Source organism: Gymnoscopelus braueri (genome assembly GCF_963280865.1).
Source record: "Gymnoscopelus braueri genome assembly, chromosome: 20".
NCBI lineage: Eukaryota > Metazoa > Chordata > Actinopteri > Myctophiformes > Myctophidae > Gymnoscopelus > Gymnoscopelus braueri.
This window is the reverse complement of record NC_137622.1, coordinates 19,052,048-19,071,198: the sequence shown is the minus strand read 5'-3', so window position 1 is coordinate 19,071,198 and position 19,151 is coordinate 19,052,048. Positions and strand designations below refer to the sequence as shown.

Here is a 19,151-nt window from a genome sequence, read left to right as displayed (position 1 = left end):
CTTCAAGACAAAGAAAATAGTTATTTGTAAGTAACTAAGGGCGGATTCAGACTATGGTCCCGAGTGCGCACCCCGGACCACTTGGGTTGGTGTGAACGTTGCGTATCGTTCCCCGGAACGGATCACCGGTCACCCGAGACCGCCTCCGGAGATAGTCTCGGATCCGTATCATGCGTACTCGGGTACGGAACGATGCAATGTGAAGCCATCCGTACCAACAGAAGGAAGTGGACTTCTAATCATATATGCTTTATATATTTGTAAAATGACACATTATTTTAGCTGGGTTATACCTTCTCATAGTTCTACTTGAATGTTGACAAGAAATAATAATCCCGCTAGTGTTTGAGTAGCGCGAGCCGTGAAAAAACATAAACAAACTAGAAAATGTGCTCCTCGGAGCACAGGTCTCCGCCAGTACTGTTCCTGATTAATCCTGTCTTACCTATTTATATTACATATTGTCTTGTGTCACTTGACCTTAGCTTGGCTGATGGAAGCTCACTTAAAAAAATATTTTGATTTTTTGAAGTGCGTCACCTATTTATAGGTTTTTATTTCATCATGCGTCTCGCTAGCCAATGAAAGCATTGGTGACAACATATTGTCACGTGTCACGTGAAGCTTGACCAATGTTAGCTTGGCTGAGACGGACACACACACGGAAGGACGGAGACGAAAACATACTCTCCACCATACTGGCGGAGACAAAAACACATGTGTAGCGTAACGCTGCCTCTAGGATGAATATACCAAGGATTAGTCCGTGACGTCACTGCTAAAATACCAAGGGTGCGTCAGTGACGTCACTATCATATTGATAATAACAGAGACGACGTTACATTTTGAGGTTTCGAAGACCAACGCACACACTGCTTTGGTTGTGTATTGTTGTTCAGTTATTATTATAACTCAAGACAACGTCAGGAACACAGTCAAACTTTAATATTCACTCTAAATTCTGACAAGTGACTCTTCTTCTGTGAATGACATTCTCTATCTCCCAAAGCCCCCTAGTCAACAGCGCCCCCATGAGGCACATATTTACCATTACTGTTGAATGATCTGTTCTCGGGTATGGAAGAATATTGGCCAATGTGAATGCTGGCCAGCTGGGAGAGGCCAATCGTACTCGGGAACGGTTCGAATCAATCGGACCCAGTCTGAATCCACCCTAATTTGTTTGGTTTGTTGTTTGTTGTCTGTTCCCAATTGACAAAGCTATTGTGGAAAAGAACAGCAAAATATAAAATTACTCTTTTCATTTGCTGCATTTCTTATCTAAAAGGTAAATATATTTACAAAGGTATTAGACTTTTTCAAAGATAAATGCACTGCAAAATAAAAATAATAGCATGACATTGCAAGTCCTAGCATGAAATAATAGAACAAATCAAAGATTGCATAATATATCTAGTTTTCTCCTTCCCCTTGCTCCTCCCTATGCTCTTCTTGCTCCTCCTCTTGCGCCTCTTGCTTCCCCCCTTGCTCTTCTTGCTCCCCCCCTTCCTCCTCTTCCTCCTCCTCTTCTTTCTCCTGCGGAAACAGAGGGTGAAACACAGTGTGAGAATCAGTAAAAAAGACTTGACATCACTGAATCAACAGAGCCTGTCCTCATCTTGGGGTATATTCTGCAGTAGATCGTTCCTAATCGTGCTTGATTTTCGAGTGCCAGACGGCCTGGGTTTGCCAGCTCAGCACAATCCATTCAATGTCAGGTTATCTGTCAATCATAGAAAACGGAATTGACTTTCAAATAATTCCCTATGCGTGTCTAAACTTTCTGGCACCAATCATCCTATGTGTCATAACCCCAGCCATCTGCCTCGAAAGAGATTACATTAAAACATATTTCTACCATTACTATTTGACTTAAAAATCCTTGACAAATACTTTTATGAACCACTTTTACCACACGTCTTAGCGTCCTGGGAGCAGGGCTCTGGGGCACTTTGAACACTGGCTGCTCTCTGTCATAGTCCTGTGTCTCTGAAGTCTCTCTGCGACCTCTGCCGTGGCGTGAGTAGAACCACACTGTAGCGCTGACCACAGCCAGCAGGGTGAGCAGAGCTGCCATGGTGTTGAAGTCTGAATGAGATCAGTAGGGAGGTCATTTCACTATGCTTACATTCAGGTACCCTGTCGCTGCATCAAGAACAGCTGTTCAACTTTGCTTAGGGCTTAGCTGGGAAAATGATGCTCTTTGAACTATTGGATATGTGCACAAAGAAAAGTCACTTCAAGACAAAGGGGAGGAAGTTTCCTTTTACAATGTTCATTTAATGAAGAACAAGTTAATATTTCAAGTAATGTTAAATTAAAACACTTTTTCAGTCTAAAGGTGAACGATGATTTCAGCCACATTTTCTAAAGTTTTAGAAGCTCTGCTTTCAGAGAGCACACAAACATTTGATGAACTCTGACTTTGGCTCATATATTTTTCTTACCAGATCCCTGAGACAATATCTGTGGATCCATTGCTCCATCAAAGATGACGAGATAGGAGATGCAGTGGCTGTAGTATCACCTGCAGATTTTAATATTTTTAAAGATGGGGTGCCATGATATTTTTCAACCCTAAAACCTGATCATAAGGTATTATTATTATGTAAGGATTTTTTTCAACAAAAAAAAGTGTACAGAAATGGTTAAAATTATGTTTTTATGTGGACACGCCTCCAGTTCATTAAGTATACCTGGTTCTCACCTTCACCTTAGCACCACCCACCTGTCCTAGTCCCTCCTCCTCCTCATGCCCACACCTGTTGTGTTATGATAATGAGGGGGAGGGTATGGCTTTGTGATGTCACTAAAGCGCTGTTTCTCTATTGGCACGTTTGACCCTCAAGGTTTCAGCCTCCAGGAAGAAACTCCAAATAGTCAGAGAAGACATAAAACACCATAAAAACACCACCGGGGGGCTTTATGAAGTTCTATCAACCTCATAGACACATGAAAAACAGAAAAAGTGCAAAAACATGGCACCAGCTCTTTAAGAACATCTGTTTAATTCAAAACGTCTGTCATTGTGTTACTCTGCTTGAGACTATTCCTCCACACCTCCCAAGCAGGATGATCTTGAGGAAGGTCCTGTGTGATCGAAACGTCAATTCAATGCAAAGGTGATCCAATGTGTGCGGAATTTTTTTTTCTATTTGGATGCAGCCTACTTATCGGGCTTTGGATCCCTGCACCACAGAAGAGAGTTAAGCACCTGAATAAATGTAAAACTATAATTATAATTAACTCATTATTAATTATTACTATTAGTAATATTAAATCTTGCTTCACATACGAGTAGAGCCGTATGTTTTGAAGCAATGACAAGAAAATAAACTAGAAAATGTGCCCCTCGGAGCACAAGTCTCCGCCAGCAGACCCGTGCTATTTTAATCAAATGAAATCACTTACCCTATCTTTAACCATAGTTCTCTAGGAATGTTCTAATTCTTACTTAAAATAGAACATGTATCTACTGTATCTAATGAGATACTGTAGGGTAAAAGATATATCTTTTACTTAAACAAAAAAAGTTCTTTGTTAAAAGGTGAATGTTAAAGAAATATTTATTGTCAAAACAATGTTCTAAAAACCATATTTTGTCTTGCACTGTGTTATGTTGTCAGCATTTGTGGCTCGTCTTCGTTTTTTGTCATTTAGGGATTCTTTGTCTCTGTTTAGTGTTCTTTCTCTCTGTTTCTTAGCTTTGGCCTTCTGCGCCTTTGCTTCTTCATCAGGTTTCAGATGATGATTTGCTGCTTCTTCGGTTTGCGTAATGGGAGTTTCATTGTGTGATCTCAGCCTCTCCTGTCTAAGCTATTTATATATTTATATTACATATTGTGATGTCACGTGAAACTGACCAATGTTAGGTGTTCTCAGAGGGACACACACACGCACGGACGGGTGATTTGTACTGGAAGGTACTGTTCCAATCAAGACTGATTGATCCTGTCTTACCTCACTTCAAAAACAAGTGACACACCTATTTATAGGATTTTATTTCGTCATGCGTCCCTCTAGCCAATCAAAAGCATTAGTGTCAACATATTGTCACGTGTCACGTGGAGCTTGACCAATGTTAGCTTGGCTAGGGGGGGGGGGGGGAACACACAGCGGGACGAAGCGAAAACATACTCTCCGCCTCCGGTGGAGACAATAAAGCTATGTCATGAACATTTAGATTTTTCAAAGTGACACTTGACAGGTTGTTCTTACTTCCTTGTTGACCTAAAATAACCCTGAAGCTCAGGCACTGTACCAGCTGTGTTAAGTGCTGTGTAGTAACAATTAATGTCCACTAGATGGCAGACAAAAGCCAGTTTCTCATAGATACCTAGCCTGTCACATAGTACGCACAGCTATCATGATATATGTTGCCCAACTGCCTTTTCAAATATTAATGCTGTATATGAATGGATGGATTGAACATGGTTCCAAATTTGTAATGTCACTGGTAGTTTCCAGAAACTCACTGGAAAATATCACTACTAAAGAAAAAAGAAAAGAAAAGCATGATCACTGGGTTTAATGCGTGCGTACGTGCGTGCGTGCATTGAAAATGTACAGGTCATTAAGCACGTTGTCACAGGTGCTTATGCTGTAGGCCTATTGTATAAGCATGCTCTTTGGGGTTTGTCAATAAGTGCATTCTGTGTATTAAACACAATTAGAATTATGCTAAAATCAATGTGTACAGCAGTAGTTTGTTTTATGATAAATGCAACGTATTAATGTTCAAGCCAGTCTGTTCTGAGCAGAAATCATAGGAGATGTTTTGTCGTTATTGCTTCATAAAATGTAACACAATACTTCATACAAATCTAATGAGTCAACTTTTGGCACAGCAAATGTCACAAAACCAGTTGTATTACTCACAGTCACATTATGACATTAAATAAATTACACAATGTACTTGACATTGCTGAATGTGTGTGATATAGTATAGTGTATTACTGAAAATGAGACAGAGCCTACCTTAAGAAATCTACTATTCGTAACTGAGCGGGAGCGTATGTGTTCTTGTTGTGGCGTACACAGGCAGACAGTAAGGGTTGTCATGGGTGTCACTCATCTCTCGACCCCATGGTACTGTGGTGCCATGATAGCTCTTATCAAAGTGCTACATTCAGTAGGTCTAGAACAGCGATTCCCAGCCTGGGGGCCGTGAGGATATTGCAAGTGGGGCCCCAAATTAATGGTAAAACACTAACATTTTAATGATAATATAACATTAATATTAAAAGATTAATGTAAAACATATCTCATGGTATTTCTTCCTAAAAACCTGTGACACTGATAAATAGGAACTTAAGTGTGCTAGATTAGTTCTATTGATCCAAGCTGGAACACGGTCGATCGATTGATTGATCATTAAAATAAACAATGTTTATTAAACATGCTCTGAAAAGTGGTCAGATGGGTGGGCCTCGAACACTTTTTCAAGTGGGCCTTGAATCTGATCCAGAAAATGTTGGGAACCCCCCCCCCCCCCTCTAGAAAAGGCTTGGGACTGCAGCTTGGAAGATGTAAGGAGGTGGTATGGACGTTCCTTCAATTCTTGATCAGATCCTGTGTTAAGACTAAAAACACTCAAAGCAAATAAAGGTGATGACAGCACACAGTATATTGCGGTCCCTTGCTTTATTAGTCCCTGTTCAAACAAGCAACGTTTCACACAGGTTGAATATGCCCTTCCTGGGTGAAATGTTGTTTTGAGAAATGTCATTTAATTAATTACTGTAATTGAATCACTGTGCATGTAAGCTTTCTAATAGTAATGGCTTGTGTTGATTCAGGGAGTGGTCTGTGTGTGTGTGTGTGTGTGTGTGTGTGTGTGTGTGTGTGTGTGTGTGTGTGTGTGTGTGTGTGTGTGTGTGTGTGTGTGTGTGTGTGTGTGTGTGTGTGTGTGTGTGTGTGTGTGTGTGTGTGTGTGTGTGTGTGTGTGTGTGTGCGTGCGTGCGTGCGTGCGTGCGTGCGGGCCCTCTCCTTTAGAGTAACTTTCCTGTGTGATGAAAAAAAAGTGTCAGATGAAATTTCGAGGACATGAGCCTCTGCTTTCTTTATTTGACCATTTTCACATTATGTTAGACGATCAAGTCTTTCCAAAAACAAGTCTACACAGTAAACTGAGTTATTGACCTTTTTGTTTTAATAGAAAAGGGTACATTTGATCCTTGTCTTGACATTCAGTACACATCCTAGCATACAGTATATAATATACATTGTATCTTGCAGACAAAGAATCCTGACAAAATACTGAATCAAGATATATATTTTGTCTTAACGGGGAAAGCTAGCTTCACCTAACATTCAAGTTACTTTCGCAATGTTTATCATTCAACTGTGGTTGAAACATGCATAAACAGCAAGGAAGTGTACAGGTTTATTTTAGTTTATAATTTTTGTCATCCATCAAAAACTTTTGAGACTGTGTCTCCACAATCTGTTTCATAACCAAGTGGATAGCCATTACACTGAAGAGACGCAAACATGTCCAAATGGATTATCACTGTTTACCTTAAATAGGACATTTGTGGTCAACTGGTTGCATATACAAATGTATAGGCTACAAATTAAGCAACCTAAGTTGCCATAATATTTACTGTAACACTGAAATCTTCAATTAACATTCACTACACACAAAAACACACTACATCACTGGGAGTGACTATGATGATTGCTATTTATGGAAACCTCCAAGATCCACATAACAGCATGTTGCTGTGTGACATTCCAGTCCTGAGACAAACAGCTTCACCAGAGGGACATTATGCAGAACACACTGGATGTGTACATAGGATGTAAACAAGGGGAGGAATTTGGAGAGGTGGCTTGAAACAGGTCCAAACATATAAATGTAAGCTGTCTTGCAAACGTATACATGAGACAGTCCCACACATAAGCTTTACCAACCACAACCAGCCTAACATAAGACTCTAGCTTGAAACAAAGTCCACTCTGTCCACATTTATCATCTTCCCTCCGTGGACCCCAGTTACAGAGAATTGACTTTAACCTCCTAAACCCTTATACTTCGTTGACCGGAGTCCCCCAGGGGTCTATAGCCCCCCCCCTCCCCTACGGAAAATATCTTAGCCGAAAATAGCCGATCTACAAGCTCACAACGCTTGTAGATTGGCTGTTTTGGCAGAATGTTCACCCCAGAATTCGGGACATTAGGGTTTAAGTGGTTAAGCAGCATCACTATCAAAAGTCCCTTGTCGGCTGGATTTGGACAGCAAGGTCACCTTTGATCTCATCCCTGAAGAGGATGAATACATCTGGTTCCCTGATGACGACGACGACGACAGAGTCTTAGAGTCACCACGGCAACACAAGTCGTTCCTCACTTTTCCCCTGAAGTCGTCTGACACATAGTAGAAGATAAACGGATCGATGCAGCTGTTGAACGTGCTAACCGCTAAGCTAACCATGTAGGGTAGGTAGATATCCTCTCCATCACCTTCCATGGAGCTGTCGTTGTAGGTGAGGAGAAGAAGGATATTGCATGGCAGCAAGCACACAATAAACACCACCAAGACCAACACTGTCACTCTCACCGCATGGGTGTAGCGCTTGCCTCCGGCCGCCAGGGCGCGCAATACGGAACCGTAGCAGAATAGGATGACAAGGAAGGGTAGCAGAAAGCACACAGTAAAGATGGTCACAAAATAGGGCAGGAAGTAGTTCTCCTGCTCTTCCTCGGGCAGCGCATCATGGCAGGTGGTTATTTGCAGCTCGTCCAACACGTACGATTGCTGAGACATCAGCAGCGGCAGCATGGCGGCTATCACCACTACCCACACCCCCACGCTCATGTAGAGAGACGTACGTTTGCTGCGTAGAGTCTTTGCACCAAATGGGTGCACTAGTGCTATGTAGCGGTCTAATGCCACCAGCATGAGGCACAGCACGCAGCCATACATGTTCCCATAGAACAGCGCCATGACGATGCGACAGAAAGGCTCACCAAATTCCCAGTTGTTTCCCTTGAAGTGGTACACGATCCGAAAGGGGAGCACAAGCAGTAGCATGAGGTCGGTGGCCGTGAGGTTTATGAGCAGCGTGGTGGACGGCAGTTTCTTTGTCCTGAACAGTAGAATCCACAGAGCCAGCAGGTTGGCCGGCAGGCCGATGGTGAAGGCGATCAGGTAGAGGATGGGGATGTAGAGGTTGGTGGAGGGTGCCTGGATCTCTTTCAGCGACTTCTCTTTCAGGGTGGTGAAGTTGCACTTTGTTATATGCTTGAAAGCCCTTAAACCTGTTGAATAGATAAGATGGAATGAATGGTTTAGTTGAGCCAAGAATTCGGGACTCAAAAGCTAGGCTACTGGATTTTGGGGCCCGATGCCGATATTGATATTCGGGAAGAAATTCCAAAACTGATATATCGGTCGATATTCTTATCTATGTATCGTGGTGAATGTAAACAAAATGTTTACGCCGTGGCTCTGTAGTAGGTGGGGTCTGTCTGTCTGCCTGTCTGTCTGTCTGTCTGTCTGTCTGTCTGTCTGTCTGTCTGTCTGTCTGTCTGTCTGTCTGTCTGTCTGTCTGTCTGTCTGTCTGTCTGTCTGTCTGTCTGTCTGTCTGTCTGTCTGTCTGTCTGTCTGTCCAGGGATAATCTCGCTGCTTGATTATTAATCAATGCAGGTGGAAAGTGATGACAGGCATTGTGGTGAAAGCACACTTTCTTCACCTCTGACCTACCAGCACCATGTAATCAGCATATTTATACAATTGGCAGGTTTAATTCATAATTAGCGTTTTGTTAGTATATATATATATACATACGCAGAAAACAAAACAGGTTAAAGCACACAGCCCTGAGGTGTTCCTGTTTACTGTATCAGAGGTAGTTCCACTGCACCTCACTCTCTGTGGTCGATCTATGAGGAACTCTATAATCCACTGTCTTTTAATCAGAGTATCTGTATAATCAAAGTATAGCTTATTTCTGCATACAATTAAAAGCTGAACTAAAATCTATCAACAATGTTGTGTAGTGGATAATGCAACTTAATCCAATTAAGTTGACCAGTTCCTTTGACATTTTTCAATTCTCACTAAAAGCTGGTTGTCCAATAATGTTTAACTTTTTTTGCTCTGCTCTTTAAAAGGGAATTGTGGCTTAAATCTGGTTAAAAAACAACAATAAATCAATTGTTGCTCCCGGGTTAGACCCCAAAGGAGCCTTTAAAATGGCCTTTAGGATGACCTTTGCTCTCTCAAAAGGTCATCAGCTGTCATCACTATGGGGTTAAAGACACCACTTGAAAGCTCTTTACATCTTTACTGTGTGAAGATCATGATAAATTGGCAATAATTTCAATAAGTACTTTTATAAGTATCTATAACCCGAAGCAAGGGTTTTATTTATTTTTGGGGGTGTAAAATGCACCTATTTTATTTGTAAAGTTACAATGATGGCTAATAACATTTCCATATTGAGTTTTGCTTTGTTCATCATAGCAGTTGTCGTCCCTCAAATACTGGAAGTCTCATTTTTGAATAGAACTATTTGAACCCAGGTGTTATAACCATGTTATAACATAGAATACAGCCGTAGTCTCTCCTGAAGATCACCTCGCCCATCCATGTCTCAACATTGTTGTGGGACTTAGCCTTAAGAATGGAAACATGTGCTCAGTGCTACCTACTGTCGGTACTCATAAACAGCAATCCCATTGTGTGTACTACTACTAAATGCCTTATTATCCGACTTGACACTAGATTACTATTATGCTCAGCAGAGCACAGACCTCTGCCAAGGTTGCAGTGTGTCTATTGCCCACTCCACGATCCCCTTTTTGTCAATCAGTGTGAAAAGGTAATCAGTGCAACCTTTCCACCAAGTGTGCAAATCCATTTATAACGGCTAACATATTTTGCTAACAGACAGACCAATAGACAGGCGCAAAAACATTACCTCCTTGATGGAGGTAATAATCTAAACAGGAAAACATGTTACATCAGCATGTAACTCATTACATCAGACCATATGTCACCTGCATTTCGTCAGTCTTGATGAGGCATTTCCACAGTACTTTAGTGGTCAGTGACTTGTGAGATTATCAATATGGGCAAAATATTGTTGTAATACCATCGGTAGGAGCAAGAATTTTGTTGAGTTACTATGATTTAGTGGCATAAGCATGGGTCTATGTTCTGTTCTCCCATAAACACTGACACACACGCACGCACGCACGCACGCACACACACACACACACGCACACACACACACACACACACACACACACACTCAACCAATGATGCAACTGGCAATGCTTAACGCTTTAGCTATATACATCTGAACTCTGCCTCCAGCTAAGTGGACATTATCAGAGTCATTAGTGCTAACAACATAATTGAGGGAAATAGTTTGAAGATAGCAGGCCTTTTCATGTACACTGTGAGAACATTTCTCTGACATGAATGGCATGACTAGTAGAGGGCCTGTCTCATGTAGACTAAACAAAATCATAATAATGTATGCTTTTTCTTTCTTTCTTTCTTTCTTTCTTTCTTTCTTTCTTTCTTTCTTAAGCTTTCTTAGATATATTCAGAAAACATGTATATATAGCTTCCGTACATCAAAATAAAATCAGCAGTGAGGACAAGAAAGCAAGGGATTTGAACTCACGGATACCCATCCCTGAGCACTCGTCGGTAGAGTTGGATGAACATCCAGTGAAGAGAACCGACAGGAAGGCGAGTAAGAACAGGGTCCAGACAGGCCCAGTCAGACGCATGGTGCTGCTGGGGAATCTCATAGTGCTGTTCCCACACAGACACTGCAAACTGAAAGTAAACTGCAGTTCACCTCAGATTACAGTTTACAGCCACGGGACGAATCCTCTCTCTGTTCCCCTTTAACCACTGTCAGCTGTGAGGGAGGAGTGAAAGTTTGATTCAGTCTGATGCCTTCACTCAGATCCTCTCCACGTTCAGTTGACAACGCTTGCTCCTTCTCCCTCGTCTCCTCGATGTGCTCAGCAAGTCGACTTCAACAGACTGAATCAGCTCAGAACTCAGTTGGTTCTTTTCTCTGCAAATGGAACCCCAGATGTGGTTGTGTATGTGTGTACGTGGGTGTGTGTGTGTGTGTGTGTGTGTGTGTGTGTGAGAGAGAGAGAGAGAGAGAGAGAGAGAGAGAGAGAGAGAGAGAGAGAGAGAGAGAGAGAGAGAGAGAGAGAGAGAGAGAGAGAGAGAGAGAGAGAGAGAGAGAGTGTGTGTGTGTGTGTGTGTGTGTGTGTGTGTGTGTGTGTGTGTGTGTGTGTGTGTGTGTGTGTGTGTGTGTGTGTGTGGGTGGGGGTGGGTGTGTGGGGGTGGGTGGGTGGGTGAGAGAGAGAGAGAGAGAGAGAGAGAGAGAGAGAGAGAGAGAGAGAGAGAGAGAGAGAGAGAGAGAGAGTTGGTATTTCAGCCCTGCTGTTACTCATATCAGAACACAAGCATCCAGTGTGACTTCACATAACAGGAAATGTGTCTGTTTGACCTCTGGGGGCTACCGTGATGTATACACAGTGACCCCACCTACTCTCCATGACAGATATCCACTCCGGATCTCCATCAGTGACCTCTGTCTCTGTCTTTTTTCTCTATCCAATCTACTTCTCTGTCTCTATTTCTCCCTTCCTCTCCCCCTCCCTCTCTCCCATTTCTCTTCTTCTCCCTCACTCACCATCTCACATGCGTGCCTGTACCACACAAGGCCAGATAAGCACATTTCCTGTAGTCTCAGTACATTTTGTCTGTGCAAGACATTAGTTCCTGAAGAACAACTGTTTCTCATATTACTTTTTTCGACACACACTGAGAACGTAATTATTCCACAGAAAGCTCTATGTCTGCTCTCTGTATTTTAACTTGACACATGCCATATTCCGAGGCTTTTTATTACAATGGCCTTGAATGATAAATTCATCATGGCAATTCTTTATACTGAATAAGAGCTAATTTAACTATAACTACTGCTAATAAACTAATGAACTAGTAATATAGTTTCAAAATTATTTCAGAGTACTTCACATACTGTAGATTAAATCAACAACAGATCAAACACTTTATTAATCCCCCAGGGGGGATTCAGGCTGTTACAGCAGCAAAGAGTAAAAGGTAAAAAAAAATAGAGTAACAACAAGGCAACAATGAACAATAAATACAGCAATAAACAATGCTACAATTGTTCCTGCTGCAGATAGGACGGCCCTGCAGCGGGTTGTGAAAATGTCCCAGTAGCCTACATCACTGGACCAGTTTCCCCGCCATCAAGGACATCTACACAGAAAAGTGTAAAAGGAAAGCCTGTGGCATCATGAAGGATTCCTCTCACCCTTTTCTAGGACTGTTCGACCCACTGCCTTCTAAGAAGGCTGAGGAGTATTAAAACCAGATCCACCAGGTTCAAAAACAGCCTTTTCCACAGGCTGTTGGACTCCTGAACCGTCCCACCTGACAGTTTTAGACTTATATAGCAGTAGTAATAGTCCTGCTGCTTTTACTGTTGTATGATGTGTTTTTATTGCTTCTTTTTTTTTAAGTCTACTGTTTTATGTGTTGCACTATGGCCCTGGGCACACTAGCTGTATTTTGTTTTGTTTGTTCGCTTTTTTGCATAACCTGTAAGAATACTCGCTTGCTTTCACATACGACCACAGGAAATTATAACCTAACCAGTTTCATCTGCCTTGTTATTTTTATCATTTTGATCAGAAGGTAGTCAACCTCATGCAGATCATGGCAGGAAGCATTAATGTGGGTGTCACCATGTCAACAACTTTGTAGCTTTCACAGGTTATCAAAATTGTTATCTTATTTCCTGATGCTTTTGGCATAAATGAATAGAAAGGATAACAAAGGCTTGTTATCATTTCTAAATCGTTTATCACATTTATGAGTTTAGAAAAACAATTTAGGTTGATTTTCTGGAATACTCCATTACTTCATTTACAGTAAACTCAAGTAAGTGACCTATTGATCTCTCTGTTCATAAACACATGGTTTATCATGTCCAGTCAGACTGAAGACGATATTGCTCCCTAGGAGAAATAAAAGTTGTCTCCGCTTTCAATTATCCTACCTTATTCCACAATTTCCTGTAATAGCAAATACAATTACATAAGCATCAACATTGGGGTTTGATATGTCACATAATGTGATAGTTGAAATAATTCAAGTTTGTTGTTTGTTTGTAAAGTGCATTTAAAAACAACAAAAGTTGACCAAAGTGCCGTACAATGAAATTGAGACTGGTCACGACAAGTAAGTACATTTACTCTGTGCTTAAGTACAATTTCAAGGTACTTTTACTTTACTTGAGTATTGATACTTTATACCGCTACTCCACTACATCTTAGAATCAAAGATTGTATGTTTTACACCACTACATTTATTTGACAGCCTTGATTCTTAGTTACTTTGCAAATTTAGATTAGTAATAATTATTAATAAAAAAACATATTTTTTTCACACGTTTGTTTGATTGATTGATTGATTGATTGATTGATTGATTGATTGAATACTTTATTAATACTTATTAACTCTTTATATTAACATAAAGTACATAAGTACAATTAAGCAAGCAATGCTAAAAATCACAAAAAAAACATTGATGGCTTTTTCCATTGTGGTCCTATGTATTTCATGTAATTCATAATCAAGACATACAAGAAACATACAATACAATACAGTACTCTCTGATGGAAAGCTAGAAGAGATATCTATAGGTGCTGTTGTGAATTGTGGACAGGTGCTCTTTTATGGTGGCTTTGAATGAAGATAGGGAGTTGCCAGGGACGTGCTGGCCACTGGGAAATTTGGGACAATTCCAGAAAGGCCTCTCCATTCCAGGCCGACCAGGCCGGCCGCTAAAAAAGAAACGGCCGAAATTAAGAACCGGCCGGCCGGCCGTTTAAAAAAGAATCCGGGCCTCTATCTGAGATTCCCAGGCTGAATTAGGGGCCCTGTACACAGGTTACATGTTAAACTGCATGCTACACAGGTTACATGTTAAACTGCATGCTACACAGGTTACATGTTAAACTGCATGCTACACAGGTTACATGTTAAACTGTATGCTACACAGGTTATGTTAAATTGTATGCTACACAGGTTACATGTTAAACTGCCTGCTACACAGGTTACATGTTAAACTGTATGCTACACAGGTTACATGTTAAACTGCTTGCTATACAGGTTACATGTTAAACTGCATGCCACACAGGTTACATGTTAAACTGCATGCTACACAGGTTACATGTTAAACTGTATGCTACACAGGTTACATGTTAAACTGCCTGCTACACAGTTTACCATATTAAACTGCATGCTACACAGGTTACAGGTTAACAACTTTGATCATGGAGAGGGCCACTATATTTCCACACTCACTCCAGACGGTCACATTGCATATACTGTCGGGCCTTCTATGTCACACAAAAGTAGCAAAAATAGCAGATCTACAAGCTCAAAACGTGTCGCAGTGCGACACGTTTTGAGCTTGTAGATCTGCTATTTTTGAACTGGAATCCTGAAAAGTAACATTTTATTTAATTTCAAATGCATGTAGTTTTATGAACTTAAATACAAATACATTGGACATAAAAAAGATAATTAGAATTGTAAAACTAGTCATTAAGCTACTAATAGACTAAAGTAATTAAAGCGGGTCATGAATTGTAACAGCTGAAATCAATAATATATCAGTATTCCGATATTAACCTGCGGGCCACATTAAGTGAAGGTGAGGGCTGCATGTGGCCCCCGGGCCGCCAGTTGCCCATGTATGGAGTCACTCGTAACGTTGCCAAAGACATTAGTGCTGAATTGTCAGATGTCATGAAAGCTGTGAAGAAGCTGTGAAGAACACCCCCTGCTCTACTTCACCATTTTGAGGTTCACACGGAACAGTGTTCTCACGCATGTTGAAGTACTATGTGTCTAGTCAGGAGTTTTTACTTCTCCAAAACTGCACAGAGCTGGCTGACCATTTCAATGACGATGTCTGGGTTGTGAGCTGAACAGAATTTTAAAGTTCTATGCATGGCCACAATGCACACGCCATTCACGTTTCTGTATGACAGAATGGAAAGCATTCTAAAAAATAGGAATACACAGTATGGGGTCCTTCTTCATCTCTCTATCAGCTAGGGGGTCCTTGACCTGATTAACGTTGAAGACCCATCTACATAAAAGCGGAAATACGTCATCCAGGCTCACAAACCTACCCAACTATACCCCCAACCCTGTGAGACCGTGTTGGTGTGAAAGACAGTAGCAATTTAGGCAACATAAGTTAAACCAGTCTAGCAAAAGTGTACATACTTCGTATAATTACAAATATGAACGATAATGATTCATACTGTAGATAAGCCCTAATAAAAAGCCCGTCAACAGAACCTTGCATAGTCTAAATGTAAACCACACTTAACACCCACACAACACGCAGCAGGAAATGTAAACGTTTCTCAGACATATTATGTCTGAGAAACGTTTACATTTCCTTCTTCTGCTGCGTGTTTTTAAAAGTGCTGACGACTTTATTTGCTATTTTCGTGCCTTTATACTTGGAGACTGCCATGCTCAACTAAAACGTTTTCAGCGTTTTCAAACGAAGCGACCTAACCTACATTGTATTGAATGAGAGCAGGGTGGAGAGCAACTGTGGTTCAGCAAGACCGATATTTAAATAAGAGAGGGGCAATTGCTCCTGTGAAAGCAAACAGGCAGGTAACAGGTTAAACTGCATGCTATACAGGTTAAACTGTATGCTACACAGGTTACATGTTAAACTGCCTGCTACACAGGTCACGTTAAACTGTATGCTACACAGGTTACAGGTTAAACTGCATGCTACACAGGTTACATGTTAAACTGCATGCTACACAGGTCACGTTAAACAACGGGTTACAGGTTAAACTGTATGCTACACAGGTTACAGGTTAAACTGCATGCTACACAGGTTACATGTTAAACTGCATGCTACACAGGTTACAGGTTAAACTGTATGCTACACAGGTTACAGGTTAAACTGTATGCTACACAGGTTACAGGTTAAACTGCATGCTACACAGGTTACATGTTAAACTGCAAAAAATCAGGGCCTCTCTATCTGAGATTCCCAGGCTGAATTAGGGGCTCAGCACGTCCCTGGGAGTTGCACCGTTTGATGACTGGTGGTGGGGAGTTAAACATTTTGGTGGCAGAATATAGAACGCATTCATCCTCATGTTTGTGCCGAATGTGGCTGGTACAAGATCAGTGGAGCTCCCTCTGGTGTCCGTGGGTGTCTCTCACTCTAGTGAAGTAGTTTGACAGATTTGCAAGTTGCTGTACTCTGTCCTCTACCTTGAGCCATCCCAGGCTAGTAAAGGGAGCTGGGGTTAGGTGAGACCTGGGACTGAGCTATAGTAGTTGTCTAATTGGTTTGTTTTGAGAGGTCTGTAGTTTTGATTTTAGTGACACTTGAGAAGTAGAATACCGTGTGTATTGCATATAGTCAAAATGACACTGGATGAGTGCTCCAGCTTGTAGAGCTTGTAGATCGGCTATTTTCAAATAAACTAAGTATGACAATAGGGCTTAAGTGGTTCATGATATGATTCTGAAATTGCAATTCTGCATAATAAGCAATACGCATTTATTTGAATTAGTACATTTTGATGCTAATAGATTTAAATGCAGGACCTTTACTTGTAACAAAGTAGCCTATCTTTTACAATTTGGTATACATTGGAAATTAAATGTAGGCTATAATGTATAATGTATCAAATGTGTATATACCTTAAAATTGACTGTGACTTACCTTTACTTGTTTCAACCACTAGATGTCAGTCTTGGCAAATAAAAGTTCTGACTATGGTTGCTTTGGAGCGGTATAGCTAGGGGTAGAACAGTGGTTCTCAGATGACAGTGAAGTGACAATTTAAGGACTTTTTAATACAAAAAAAAACCTGGTCAAACATTGGCCAAATTGTCAAATAATATAAGAAAGAGGATTTTGTTTTGAAAATAGCCGATCTATCAGTTCAAATATGAATATTTTAGGGGGTCACGGCCTGAAAAGATTGAGAACCACTGGGTTAGAATATATACATCATTGGTGGATGAAGCTGTGCAGATTACGATCAGGTACACCATATGTGCAAGGCTAGACCTTATATCATTTAAGGTATTACAGAGTTAACTTTTCTAAATCTCAACTATCTGAAAACTGCAGACAAATGTGAAAGATATCATGCTTACAAATGTAAGAGTCATATGTTTTTTTATGGACTGATTTTTTTTTGCTATATTGTCAAAGGTTCTGGGATTTGATATAGGCCTACAGATGAGCCCCTGTATATATATATATTTAGGGTTTCAGGTGATTTGTCCCAGGTTAATTCATTTTACGCAATCAGTCATATTTAGCTTTTACACAACCCAGCCCAACCTTATTTAATTTTTCATGGAAATCTCCCACTATCAAGGCTCCATCTATATGTGGCTTATAGAGATATTAGGTTTTGTTCTTTCTCTCTCTTAAGTTAGAAAAGATAAGATTCTCTGTGATTGAATCTTTAGATTTTTTATGCCTGCAAACCTTGTATCTTGACCCTCTCTCTTCTTCCCTTTCCAATAATATGTCATTCTTTTTCCTTTTTTCAGTAACATTTTAGTTATATTTATTCATTCAATTTATTCTCTATTCTTAATATGACATTTATCCTGTCTGTGAATATCTGTGCCTTAAGGCGCATTGGAGTGAAACTTTGCAATAAATGAGGTCACAGGCTGTGACTCATAGTTCTATATGAAACGCACGTGAGAGGCCTTATATAAACATGGTCACCCTCTTAAAGCGCTCATAAGCCTGCTAGAACACCAGTGTGCTCACAGTATGTAGGTTTACTTGTTTTTTTGTAGAATATCTGTATAGAATGGAGAGGCAGAGCCTTTAACTATCAGGCTCCTCAAGTGTGGACATTTCTCCCAGTTTTGGTCTGTGAGGCAGACTCCTTCTCTACGTTTAAGATTAGGCTAAAAAGTCCTTTTTGATTAAGCATATAACAAGCTGCTAGCTTAGACTGCTGTGGGACTTCACATGGATCACCAAGCACCCCCCCTCCATTTCCATCCTCTCTCTCCTCCTCTTCCTGTCCATCGTCTCTCCTCCTCCTTTCTCCTCTCCTCCTCCCCCCTCCCTTCTCCCTCTCCATCTCCATTTCCCCCTCCTCTCCTTCACCATCCTCTCTTCTCCTCCCCCTCTCCATCTGTGTTTGCATTGTATGCATTCATGTCCCAGCTGTGGATCGAGGATTTCCATGGCTGCAAACTGTTGTTATAGCTGCTGATGTTGTTGTTGTTATTGTTGTTGTAAGTAATTATAGAATACCATTCTGTTATTTATTGTTGTCCATGCCAAGTTGCCAACACAGTCAAGGCAGATGGCCACTCACCCTAATGTCTGGTTCTGCTCAAAGTTGCTTCCGTTTTTTCCCTTGCCACTGTCGTGAATGCTTTCTCAAGGGGGAAACGTTAGGTGCTCTATTATGTAAACTGTTTTGAGACGTGTGATTTGGCACTATAATAAAATGTAATAGACATTTTATATTCCTGCGCTGCAATTCCTGATCCCATGTCATGACAACATTATTTATTAAATAACTAAGTCTATTAACCATGGCAACTATGAAGGCCTAATGGTTCCTAGTCTGGACAAGATGATGATCTCTTCTTGGTCCCATTCACGTCTCCTGGACATCTTTTCACTGTCAGCATTTCTTCTCCTTACCCTGTTGTGTTGTCTGCATGGATTGAGTGACAAGCAGTAGGACCATCTATCAGCATGTGGCCTGGAGGACTTTTCTTGGTGATGGAAAACTGATCTATTCTTGTATATAGATAGCCACAGGATCAAAACTACATATAGTGGTCTCTCATTCATGGGAAAGACATTTAGTATTTCTGGTATATTTGTTAAGTGTAAAGAATAAAATGATCTGTAGATCCCTTATCGACCAGACACAGCACTAGCTGTATGAAATATGTGTGTTAAAAATGTATGATCCCGAGAGGTGTGGTAAAGAAGTTATAGTAAGTAAGGGACAATGAAAATGTAGACTTTGCTTGAGATCTCACCTTCTGCAAGAGTTAATTTTAAAGATCATTTT

At 40.8% G+C, this 19,151-nt stretch overlaps 2 protein-coding genes across 2 annotated transcripts; both read right to left on the bottom strand.

Moving 5' to 3' along the window:
* Positions 1-538: 538 nt before the first annotated feature.
* Positions 539-5,087, bottom strand: LOC308075380 (uncharacterized protein). Its single transcript, XM_080415234.1, has 4 exons — positions 4,978-5,087; positions 2,448-2,527; positions 1,913-2,088; positions 539-1,536 (listed from the first exon to the last, which is right to left on the bottom strand). The coding sequence occupies exons 2-4, from the start codon at positions 2,476-2,478 to the stop codon at positions 1,414-1,416; spliced, it is 330 nt and encodes a 109-aa protein (XP_080271360.1). The 5' UTR covers positions 2,479-2,527; positions 4,978-5,087; the 3' UTR covers positions 539-1,413.
* Positions 5,088-6,037: 950 nt separating this feature from the next.
* On the bottom strand, positions 6,038-11,039 carry LOC308075792 (proteinase-activated receptor 4). Its single transcript, XM_080415751.1, has 2 exons — positions 10,643-11,039; positions 6,038-8,263 (listed from the first exon to the last, which is right to left on the bottom strand). The coding sequence occupies exons 1-2, from the start codon at positions 10,770-10,772 to the stop codon at positions 7,194-7,196; spliced, it is 1,200 nt and encodes a 399-aa protein (XP_080271877.1). The 5' UTR covers positions 10,773-11,039; the 3' UTR covers positions 6,038-7,193.
* Between the last annotated feature and the right edge of the window lie 8,112 nt (positions 11,040-19,151).